The sequence below is a fragment of the Protobothrops mucrosquamatus genome, unplaced genomic scaffold, assembly GCF_001527695.2.
Source record: "Protobothrops mucrosquamatus isolate PMUCROS unplaced genomic scaffold, P.Mucros_1.0 scaffold125, whole genome shotgun sequence".
Taxonomy (NCBI): Eukaryota; Metazoa; Chordata; class Lepidosauria; order Squamata; family Viperidae; genus Protobothrops; species Protobothrops mucrosquamatus.
The window spans coordinates 665,004-677,672 of record NW_015386492.1 but is presented as its reverse complement, the minus strand read 5'-3'; the positions used below and the strand labels follow the sequence as shown (position 1 = coordinate 677,672).

General features: G+C 38.0%; 1 protein-coding gene across 1 annotated transcript in view; it reads right to left on the bottom strand.

Moving 5' to 3' along the window:
• ADCY3 (adenylate cyclase 3) overlaps positions 1–12,669 on the bottom strand; it is a 68,503-nt gene that overhangs the window by 32,728 nt on the left and 23,106 nt on the right. The window contains 1 exon segment of the mRNA XM_015812986.1: positions 10,782–10,931. Within this exon segment, the coding sequence (XP_015668472.1) occupies positions 10,782–10,931 (150 nt within the window).

Sequence of the window (12,669 nt, the reverse complement as noted above, 5' to 3'; positions counted from 1 at the left end):
CACTAGACTATTTGTTTTGCAGATACAGTTCAGTTTTAAAAATGTGTAGCAGATTGTGAACTTTGCCAGAAAAACTGTAAAAGGAACATCCAATACTGTAATTATATCACTGCAGACAAATATTGGGAAAGAAGTGAAACTAGTATTTTCATCTAAGAATTTACCGTAGGTCATAACAAATGTAACGGTTGTCAGTAGTTACTGATACTGTGAGATAGCCATCATGGTAAATCTTTTAAGCTCTATTAACTTCAATTGCTACTTCAAAATTCACAAATTTAAATTTTTCACTCTTTGCAGAGAAGCATATTAAAACCAACCCCTATTATCCAAAAACCAGTGGTAAAGAGAAACAGTGGTTCAGTTGCAAAGTAGATCCAAAGTAGATGCAAAGAAGATCCATTCCTAACTTCTCATCAATTTCATTTACCTCAATCCAACACATTTAAACATAGGCTGACTCAGAAATGAACGTGTGCTATTTCTGGCTTGATTCCAAAGATTCCAAATTTGTATCCTGAGCACTGGATGCAAAAGCAAAAACAACCTGTATATTCAACTTAATTCCCAACATGGAATACATCCAGGATCCAACGTGCAAATTAAAATGGAGGACCAGCAGAAATAGTCACAACTGAAGAGAGCCAAGAAGGTAATTTTGAAGTAAATATTTTGAAACTGTTATACGAGCAAATAGGACAAATGTATTTCTTAAATGTTGAGAACTCAGTTAGTATTAAGAAAAAATCAAGTTGACCCCTCTTTAATTTAGTGGAGTATACAGTAAAAGGAGAGTGAGGAAAATCTCAGGCTAACAAGATTGGCCATCTAAGCAAAGAACTCAGCTTCATCCTCAATTTCCTGAATATATCTCAATTGCTCATTAAAAACTGAAGCATCAAATTATCCCCACTGCATCCCCTCTGAGATCTCCCAGGGGCATTTGAATGGCAACAGCAGTAGCAACAGAAAACATCACCCATTCAAACTCTCTTGGCACTCTTTCAGACCCATCCCATAAATTGCCAACAGTACATTAGCATTTGCCTTACAAGCTCCACACCATTAAATGGCTACACTTCACAGTATCTTCCAAGGCTTCACCAGGCACACATTCCAAAGTCAAACAAAAAAAAGGGGAGGGAACTTAGTTCCACCTGACTATACTGTATGTATAGATAGTGTAGAACTTAGTGTAACATCTGCCACAGAACGTCATGGGCACTTACATGATATGAAACAAATATTTAGTTACTATTTTTTTTTTAAAGTTGCACATTTCATTTCTGGCTGTTGAACTACACAATCAAAAACTTAGGGGATAATTATTCTTCCAGGAAAGACAAAGAAAACAATCTTCAGAATTAAGATATGGTAAAAGTATATACAATATACAGTGTGTGGACACACACACACACACACACACACACACACACTGTATATATATGAATGAATACATCTTTTGTTTTCTGGAGGAAACTATTTGAATTTGAATGCTTAGTTTATGAGTTATGCTACAGAAATGTTTTTGTACACGTTCTAATTTTACAGTACATATTTTTTTAATTTTTCCATTAGATTTATATTCCACTTTTCCTCCAGAATTCAAAGCAGTATAAACAACCTTCTTCTTCCAGAGATTCCTCATAGCAAACAACCTGTGAGGTAGGTAGGGCTAAGCAATATTTAACTGGCCCCAAACTATCCAATTTAGTTAACTATGAACTTGAATACAATGAACTTGAACTAGAGCCTTCTTGATACCAGTTCCAAGATATTAACCATTATCTTAAACATGCTTTGTGATTGTATTATATGTTGTATTCATTTTGTTGTGGTGGTTTAGCATGTGTTTAATACCTTTTTATGCTGCACTGGATAAAAGTATTATATTTCTTTCCTTTTGTTTTTATATTCTGTTGTACATACAGTAGGTAATTTTATGAAGCTTTTAGAAAATAAAGAACGCAAGGAGAAAAACTAATTCAATTAGATTACTGAATTCTGCAGAGTGTAAAACATAGTTAACTAAATTGGTTTCTTCCAAAAGGAAGCCAAAAGGAGTGGGAGGGGGGAGTATCTGTAAAGGAACCGAAAGGGAGGGCTTTGCAAGATCAGTATCTTTCTCATGTGATGCCTCTAGAATCTTTGTGTCATTCAGTTCAGTGTTGTTGTTTTTTCTTCCATTCAATTGTTTCCAGTTCTCAGATACTGCCTAGACAAATTCCTGCAGTTTTTTTCCCTTCCTATGGCTGAGACTCGCCCAAAGACACCTACTCTGTCTTGTGCCTAAGACAGGATTAGAACTCATGGTCTCCCAGTTCCTTGCCTGTTGCCTTAACCACTACACCAAACTGGCTCTCAATCAGTTCAATAATGAAAAGCAATTCGTTCTACGAAAGATTTATATTTTTAGTGAAGGATTACAAGCTAAGAAGTAGTTTTATACATTTGAATGGCTGGAACTGAATGCAAATGCTCAGAAACTCTATCTGATAGTGATCAGCATCAAGACCAGGGGTACCTCTGTGCCACTCCTGCAGAAGTGGCTTTACAAAATAAGCTGAGGCAACAAATCATGAAGGGCAACATTATACAAAGTAGAATTGTATTTTTTATGATGAATGCGTCACAAAAATTCTACCGTGCAAAAAGCATTTTCATTTAGATAATATTCTGTGCTATTAGTCTGTCTGGGATTTCCACTTTTGAAATTCCACTGGGTTAGATGTTGCCAATCACCTAACTCTAGAAACCACAGCAATAAAATATATTCCTAACATTTTAATCACTTGCACTTCATTGCAGTCCTAAAACACTACCATGTGAGAATATTCAGCAGGCAAACATCAAGACTACTCTCAAGAGCAAAGCCGCTGGGGCTCATGAGCAGGAGACTCAACATATTGACTCTTTCTTTATTTTATGGTAAGAAGAAACTGATACTTAAAGTCACCATGCTGAGCACTGCAAAGTCTTTTTCTCGGTCACTGACAATCAGCAATCTGCCTCCAGTGAAAGAAAAGCTACAGATACCATGAGGTGAGGGGAGAAAGCATGTCTCCACAGATGACAAATAAATGAAGGTAGTTCTCGACTTACAATGATAACCAAGCCCAAAATTTCTGTTGCTAAGCACAGCAATTGTTATGTGAGTTGTGCCTTATTTACAATCCTTTTGCCTCATTTGTTAAAGAAATCATTGCAGTGACTCATGTGGTTGTTAAGCAAATCTAGTTTCCCACATGGACTTTGCTTGTTGGGTAACTGGCTGGGAAGGTTGCAAATGGTGATTACATGACCTTGGGACAGTACAACTGTCAATGATGATGATGATGATGATGATGATGATGATGATGATGATGATGATGATGATGATGATGATGATAAAGTTGGAAGGAACCTTGAAGGTCTTCTAGTCCAACCTCCTGCTCAGGCAGGAAACCCTATACCATTTCAGACAAATGGCTGTCCAGTCTCTTCTTAAAAACATCAGTGTTGGAGCATTCACCACTTCTGGAGGCAGGTTGTTCCATTGATTAATTGTTCTGTCAGGAAATTTCTTCTTAATTCTAGGTTGCTTCTCTCCTTGATTAGTTTCTATCCATTGCTTCTTGTCCTGCCTTCAGGCGCTTTGGAAAATAGCTTGACTCCCTCTTCTTTGTGGCAGCCGCTGAGATATTGGAACACTGCTATCATGTCCCCCCTCATCCTTCTCTTCATTAAACTAGACATAATTAAACTTTTGACACTACTGTAACTTTATTTCTTATTCCTTCTACCCAAAGTAAAACAGTTTAAACTGCCATAATAGCTTTTATCCTGTTGATTTTTTATAAGCCTTCTCTCTGGTTTCTGTCTATTCTGTTAAGTTTCAGGTTAGTGAAACTACCAAAAATTATAGATCTATTCCCTGATGCTACCATTGACTGTTTAAAATTAAATGTGCACTCAGACACTAAATCTGCAGTTCCAGGAACAAACATGCACTTCTAAAGGACTGTTAGTGCAGCTGAAAATGTAATTAATGCTACCTAATTTAAAAAGTGACTGGTCAATGATGATCAAGTATGGGTGTTTGTTTTGAACTGCAGCCAGCTCTTGGCACTAAACTCTAGCAAAATCAGACTTCTTCCAAAGCTAAGAATAATAAATGATATAAACTGAGGGTGCTCTTAATACTGTATCAGCCACAATATTGTGAACACTAGGCTATATAACTGTTTCTATGAGATAATGAAATATGAAAGTTGCTGAGAGTTATAGAAAAAAAGCAGTACCAATGATGGAGAAAAGAAAAGTCTCACAATGCTCAGAAACTTTATTTCAGAACTGAGAATTCATTTTCTGCAGTACCAAAAAACCCCACCCTGATAACTAGGAAAAACAAACCAATCTAACCCAGTACAAAAATGTACAGATAGACCTCAACTTACAAGGCCTCATTTAATGACATTAAAAGTTATGACAGCCTTGGAAAGGGTGTTTTATGGCCCACAAAGCATGGCTGACTGTCATAAAATACCACACCACATCACCCCTGAAGTCATGTGACTGCATTCTGGGCACTTGGCAGCCAGTTTGCAAATGACCTGCAATCCTGTGATCATCATTTGCTATCTTCTCTGCCAGCTTTCCCAGAAAGTCAGTTGGAAAGCTGGCAAGGAAAGGCTGCAAGCAGAGGAGACAAAGAAGAACAGAAATCCTTTGGCCTGCAGGAACAGAGCTGAAATCTTCATGTGCATGGAGGAGAGGGGAAATCTTTCAGCAGGCTGCAGAAATGGAGCTGAAATCCTAAAGACTGTGAATCCTAAAGATTGTGGCAACCTCACAAAGACTTCCTTCCCTGCATGGAAGAGAACTGACAATCTTTGGTGGTCTGCAGGAACCTTTAAAACCAAAAGGGATGGCTGCTGGGAGGATTTCAGCTCCATGCAGAGCTGAAATACTTCAGCAGGCAGCTCTTTTGCACCATTCATTTAACCATCTGGGAAACTGCTTAATGACTATCACCAGGAGGGCAGGTACTGAGGTCATTGAGCAAACAATCATGTTGCATTTTGCTTAATGACCATTTCGCTCAACAACCAAGATTCCAATCTCAATTGTGTTCATAAACCGAGGACTATCTTTATGAGTGTTGGAAGGGAGGGAGTAAAGTGTCAAGGGGATGTTCTCCAGGGAATAAAAATGAAAATAGGGGCGGGGAAATACATATAGGAGGTATAAAGAGAAGCAGAATTGCAAAGAAAGAATATTTACAGGGAAACCAAATTTGTAGACACAGTGGCAGCAAGCTACTATACATACAACCTCCAATTACTGAACAAAACATTTCTTTTAAAAAAAAGCATTTTGAATTATCAGAAATGATGGGCTCTCATTCATTGGATGAGTTCAGCAAAGGCTAGAATCCTTCTGTTGGGAATACTTTTATCTGAATACGAGCTGGATGAATAGGTTGGATTCAGTGGCCTAAATGACCATTGCAACTCTTATGTCTTTATGAAAACAGGAGGAGGAAGGGAAGCCAGAATGCTGCAGTCTAACAGAAGTCAAGATTGGCAAACTGCATCTCTGAAAAGTGCCCACTACAAGTCCCATATATAAAGTCTAAACAACCAAATCAACTGGTCTAATCATACTATATATCAGAGACATTCCTGCCTTTATTCTCTTTGCTTGCCTATCTTAGAATTAGATGCAGAAGCCTTTACAATTTTCAGTGAAAACTCAAGAGAGATAGGATCAATTTGTTGTATATAGAAAGCTCATCTTTATGCCTGGGCAATACAGAAACCTTTTCTTGCTGCTCGCTGTATTTTTTCTCACACCAACCGTTTGACTAGTCTGGAAATATTTGCCTTTTGCTGTCTTGGAAATGGGTTGCCATAGTGACTCCATTTTACATCAAGGTTCAGTTACAAGAAGTGAAGAGATATGATTGGAATTGTGGGATGGAAGGAAAACAAAGACATTTTATTTTGTTAAAAGAGACAGAAGGAATCATCTCTTCTAATATTCTTCTTTTCTCTTAATCTACATCAGCCCAAGTAAAGCATACATGTTAAACTGCTTGCAGTTTGAAATGAAAATGTGTTGAATCTTTCAGTATGCATTCTCTTCATCCAGCTTGGCACATAGTTGCTTACAAGCCTCCAGCCAAAATATTATGCACTAAAAATGTTGCATTTTGAAACCAAACTGAGACATATCTGCTTCTTTTGTATAACTCCTTCTTCATCTGCGCAAGGGTGGGCTAGAATGTGTCTTGATCTTTAGGTATTTGGAATAATTCCTATTTTACCTCTGAAGTGAAACTAGATCTTAGTTAACAGCATCCTTTAATACCACTTATTTTTCACACAAAACACAATTATATTTCCCACTCCCCAATACCGATCAGGATTTCAACACAGGAGAAAGAAGTTTAAATATTTCCCCCCATATTGCTGTCTTGATGAAAAATCAGACTCATGCTCATTGAATTGCTATTTATTATCACCAAAACAGTTACTTACTTAGGCAAAATCAGAGGAGAACATATAAAAGATATGTAAAAGACCTCAAAAGTATTGAAAAGATCTGCATAGTATAATGTAGAAAATTTTGGAATGTACATTTGAAATGAAACCACAACTGTTCCTATTAGGTACAGTCTCAGAAAAAATAACAAGAAATATCATAATTTAACAAGATATGTGCTTAATATACCAAGAATAAGTTTTGCTCAAAACTGGAAGAAAAACTGTCAGGCTCCAAAATCCATGAAAGACCTGTAGAGATACTTTTAAGCAGTTTCCTTTATTGTTTCTCACCTATAGGCAGAAATCTTGCAAAACTAAGTTTTCATCATTAAAGATATGTTCTAAAAATTTCTATGAATGAGCTATCTTGACTCTCTTTTTCCCAAACAAACTTGTCTAAATTACACTATTTCTTGGTCCTCTGGAATGCAGCCCCTTCCTCCTGGAAATCCATTCCAACACAAAAATACAGACCTGAAAATTATCCAGTTGGCAACTTAAACCTGAAGAATGCGCAGCAATTGGAAAACTAACAGTATATGTACACAACAGAAGTTTAAATAAATTTAAGCACAAAAGCTTCCCTTGCATACAAGAAATATAATAAATATAACCATTTTATAGTCTGGCTTTTAAGAGAGCCTGAATGCTTACAAATATTGCAAATTAACAAATGTATAAAACAGGAAAGCCAGAAATCAATAATTTTTTAAAATTCTCTTTTTCTTTTTATTCTTTTATATGGAATGGAAAAGAAATACTAAAAATACTTTTTAGTATTTTAACTTTTATTAAATTTGTTTCACCTAGCTTTTCTTTCTTTTTATCAACATACATACACACCCACACATATAATTAACAATAAAATTATCTAAATATTAAGTTCAACATGAACACTATTATCATAAAATTAATATTTTAATGTGAATTGCAGTGCTTTTTATTTTATATTCAACTGGATGAAAAGTTAAATACTCTTACGCTTGTAACATTACATCCTGGCAATTAATACTGACGTAACTTTTACTTTTATCTTTTTTTAGTTTAATACCTTGTGTGATTTAAATAACAGAATGTTAATTTTTTATCATGTTATATAAATATGACTGTATTATAATCTGCATTGAAATATTACAATATATCCAGATTTATAACATTACAATAAAAATGGAGGTGGGAGAAGAAAAAGGATGGAAGACTTTAGTAGAAAAACAAAAGTAATAATAATAATAATAATAATAATAATAATAATAATAATAATAAGAAGAAGAAGAAGAAGAACAACAACAACAACAACAACAAAAACAACAATAACAACAATAATAATAAAGTTGGAAGGGACCTTGGAGGTCATCTAGTCCAACCCCCTGCTCAGGCAGGAAACCCTATACCAGGGCTTTTCAACCTTTTCACCCATTATACCACTTTTAGGATATGGCAACATCCGAGTACCACCAGTTGCCTAGCAAGGTGTCAAAAACTTGATGACCAAAAAAAAAAAAAGGAAAAAATTGATAAAGTACAGGTAGTCCTCGACTTACAACAGTTCACTTAGTGACTGTTTGAAGTTACAATGGCACTGAAAAACAAACCCTACAAGATACTGTTATCAATTTTTGTTAGTTCTACAGTACAGGGACAAATTAGTCTTCCACTTTGTCCGAAATGGTATAGGGCAGGGCTTTTCAACCAGTGGTACGAGTACCACCTGTGGTACATTGGCACTTGGCAGGTGGTACGCGACCATCCTAGAAAAGCCACAGCCGAGCAAGACACCTACCTGCCCACCCAGCCATGCTCTTCCTCCTGTCCGAGGTTTTCATTGTTGTGAGCATTTCTGTTGAGGATTAGCAGCTGGGGTGGGGTGGGGGATGTTTGGTTTTTATTCCCCCCGTCTGCTGGGTGGTTGCAGCAGGTTTTGCTCACTTCACATGACCCTGGGACACTGTGACCGTCATAAATATGAATCAGTTGCCAAGCATCTGAATGTAAATCACAAGACCCTGGAGATGCTGCAACATTCAGCTGATCGGCGCTTCTTCTGGGCTCAGCAGAAGCGTCAGGATCAGTGCTGCTTTCCAGCTGATTGGTGCTTCTTCAGGGCTCAGCAGAAGCACCAGGATCAGCGCCGAGCTCCAGCTGGAGCCTGGCACTGATCCTGGCGCTTCCACTGAGCCCTGACAGCCCTGCAGCTCCAGCCATCTCTCGCTCAGGCTTGTGTGGTGCTGCCACTGGTTCAGCTCATTCCCCTCCCCCGCTACCACTTTTCTAGGATGGTTGCGTACCACCTGCCAAGTGCCAATGTACCACAGGTGGTACCCGTACCACTGGTTGAAAAGCCCTGCCCTATGCCATTTCGGACAAAGTGGAAGATTAATTTGTCCCTGTACTGTAGAACTAACAAAAATTGATAACAGTATCTTGTAGGGTTTGGTTTTTTTTGTTTTGGGGGGGTTTTGCATTAGAGGCAACACTATCATCTATCACATCTATGAAGAAATATTGTACATAATGCTGTACGCTGGGAAGCAACGTTTCACACTGGTATCACTTCGCAGTATTTCTTAATATATTGCATTAGATTTTAGGACATAATTCTGCTGTGTGTTTACGCCACACCAACAAAAGACCTACTGACCTCTTTTGCAAAAGAGCTTTCAGCTTTGAGATCTCACCCACGCTAAATTTTACCATAATTACTCATAATCACAGGAAAAATGTTGTTGCCAACATCAATGCAGGAGAAGGAACATTTGTAGGGAGAAATACAGGGCTTAATCTATGACTTAATCTACCAATTCTTCTCTCTATATGCCTCACCTATACAATTTTAAATAATTTTTCTCTCCTGTCTCCAATATTCTGAGCGAGATTAATTTTATTTCTGTGTGTGTGTCTGTCTGTCTGTCTCTGTGTGTGTGTGTGTACGTGCATGTACAGGAAACTGACTGATATATAGAAATTTAACTCTGCACACATTTTTTTTCTGAAAATCAAATATATTCATGTCAGAAAAAATATTTTTAATTATAATCAGAGGTTCAAAGCCCGCTTTTTGAGCTAAGAATGAATTATTTCTCTAGTTTTAAATTGCAGAAAACTCCAGACATGAAGGATAATTCAGAGTATATCGGAAAGATAGATTTTGGTATACCTTTATTTTAGCTCTCTAGGTACCAGTTTATGGTGTTTAAAGTTGAAGCCTATCAGACTATATCTCCAGTCTTTCTTAACTGTCCAGATTACTGGTGAGTTGAAAATGCCGAGAACAGCCAAAATATAACTCAGTTTTTAATGTAACTTGGAATTGCCTTTGAAGAATTATTTGGAAACTATTGTTGGCCCAAAATGTATCAATTCACTTACTGGTTGGTAAGGGCTTCTTTAACAGGATTCTATCTATATTATGAGTATTGCACTGGTTACCAATAGATTTTTCAACACAATTCAAAATATAAGTTTTAATTTTTATAGCTCTACATTGCTTGTCTTCTGGCTACATTAGAAATCTTCAACTTAAATCTGACCTTCTTCTGTGCTCCATCCGAAAGGGGTTGTTGGGTTCAGCTCATTCTATCTATTCTACTTAATTCAATGGTGAGCCCACAACTGGAGTCTAATTTAGCATATAGGCTCACAAGAGAAGACAAGCTGCATGGAAAACAAATATTCTGTCAAATTGAGGATTTATTTTATTCAGTTAGCCATCTTCATGAAGTTTCTGCTTCAAAAGCATACTCTAATTTTGTTTTGGGAATTGCTCTGAATGAAAATAACTTGATTATTAAGTGCATTTTTACTGAGGGCCTGGAGAGGGTTACTCTTTGGTAGCAGATACAGAGAGAGAATGGGTTGCTATGGGAACAGCACTGTCACCACGGTCTCTTTCTTGATTTCACTGAAAACAACTAATCTATAATAGTATAAACAAGGAAGAATCTTCCCAATGAGATGCAAGCTTAAATGAGAAGTTCTAAACTCCAGGAAAGAGGCAAAATCCTCTGAATAGAAACTATCATGCCTCTCACAAGTAAGCTCAAATTGGGCCAGTAACTTTCTCAGAGATGGGCCCAGTAAATTTGATGCAAAAATAGTTCTGCCATGCACATTCCTATGTACCTACATACAAATCTAGAAATCAAAAACTAAGAAAATAGATTGTCTATTGTAAATAGATTGTCTATTGTAAATAGATTGTCTGGATATAAGCCAGAAACAAAGTAGAAGCTACAGATGGAACTCTTTGATTCTTACCTGCTGCTGACTTTGTTCCTCAAGGTTGAGCTTGACCTCCAGAGATTGCCGAGCTTCTAGGAAGGCTTTGCGGTGCTTGCGGTCTGCCATGTAGTAAGACATGATACCCACACAGATAGTGCACAGATAGACAGCAACATTGGATAAGATCTTGAATGAAAAAAGGATAAATTACAGTTATCGGTCATTCCAAGAGAAATATTTATATAGAAATAGAGTAGGTTATAGGTGGCCTTCCAAACTCTGATGAATGATAACTCACATTAATCCTCTGCATTAGTCATACTCAAATACACTGCTCATTCCTTCTCCAAAAGATTGAGGTATGGAAGATGAGGCAATTGAGCTTCCTTTCTTATCCATATGAGAGACTGCTATTGATTGTAGCATCCCCCTATTACCATATTGCAGTGAAAGCAATCTTTAGACTACAACTCCCATAACATTCAGTCAGCGTTTAAGGGCCACAGCTTCAATAGGTCTGGCCCCAAAAGCCTGAAGGGCTTCAGGTTGCTCACCTCTAGTGCAGGGGTCCCTGACCCCCGGTCCATGGATCAGTACTGGGCCATGGCCTGCCATCAACTGGTCCGCATAAACAAGCAAAGGCCCATCTGCGGGATGCAGGCAGCAGACAAAACCACACACCCTCCTGTCCATGGAAAAACCTCTTTCCATGGAACCGGTTCCTGATGCCCAAAAGGTTGGGGACCTCTGCTCTAGTGGACTACATAGACAATAGAAGGATTTCAACTCACATTCAGGATTGGAAAGAATTAACCTGAATTTTAAAAAGCACGACATGTTTATTAAATTGCTTTATTCTGAATAAATCCAATTTTGAAATATCTGAATGAAATATCTGAAATATCTCCCTATCTAAACCTCTTTATATCATACTAGACTTAAGATATTCTGCCTACAAAATACAATCTCTACCACCAATTAATGTCCAGACTCTCCATCCAGTAAAGTAGATTCCGTATTCTAAATATGGCCTCACCAGTGTGGTATAAGCCAGTGATGGCGAACCTTTTAGAGACCAAGTGCCCAAACTGCAACCCCAAACCCATTTATGCATTGTCGGGTGCCGGGTGGGTGTGGCCCATTGGCTGGGCGTGGCCAATTGGGTGGGTGTGGCTGCGGTGGGCATGGCTGCAGTGGTAACAGCAGACTGGGTGGGACTAAAAAGTTCAATCAATCAATTCCAACTTTGCAAGATCTTTTTTTTTCCAGCGAGAAGTTGAAATTGACTGATTGATTGAAACTTTTTTTTTTTTTTTGGCACACGGCGGCGGAGGCCTAAAGCGAAAAGGTTTTATAAAACCCAGCTGAAGGCCTAGGACTGGGGCGATGGCGCGTGTGCCCACAGAGAGGACTCTGAGTGCCACCTCTGGCACCCGTGCCATAGGTTCGCCACCACTGGTATAAGCAATACTATCACTTCCTGTGATCTTGATACTATCCCTCTGTTGATGCAACCTAGGATTGTGTTGGCTTTTCTGGCAGCTGCAGCCCACTGCTAACTCATATTTAAATGTGGTCTACCAGCACACTTAGATCCCTCTCTTAGGATCTTGAGCCTTTGAGCCAGGTATGGCTACCTTTGAGCCAGGTATGGCCTATCTGTACCTATGCATCTGGTTTTTCTTGCCTAAGTGTAGAACTTTATTTTTCTTACCACTTATCACTAGATGAATTGCATCTAGTTTGTCAAGATCCTTCTGAATCTCGAGTCTATCTTCCAAAATGTTAGCAATTTCCCCCAGCTTTATGTCAACTGCAAATCTGATATACATCCCTTCAATCCCTTCATCTAGGTCATTTATGAAGATGTTGAAGAGCACTGAGCCCATGATAGAACCTTGAGCAATCCTACTGCATACTTCCC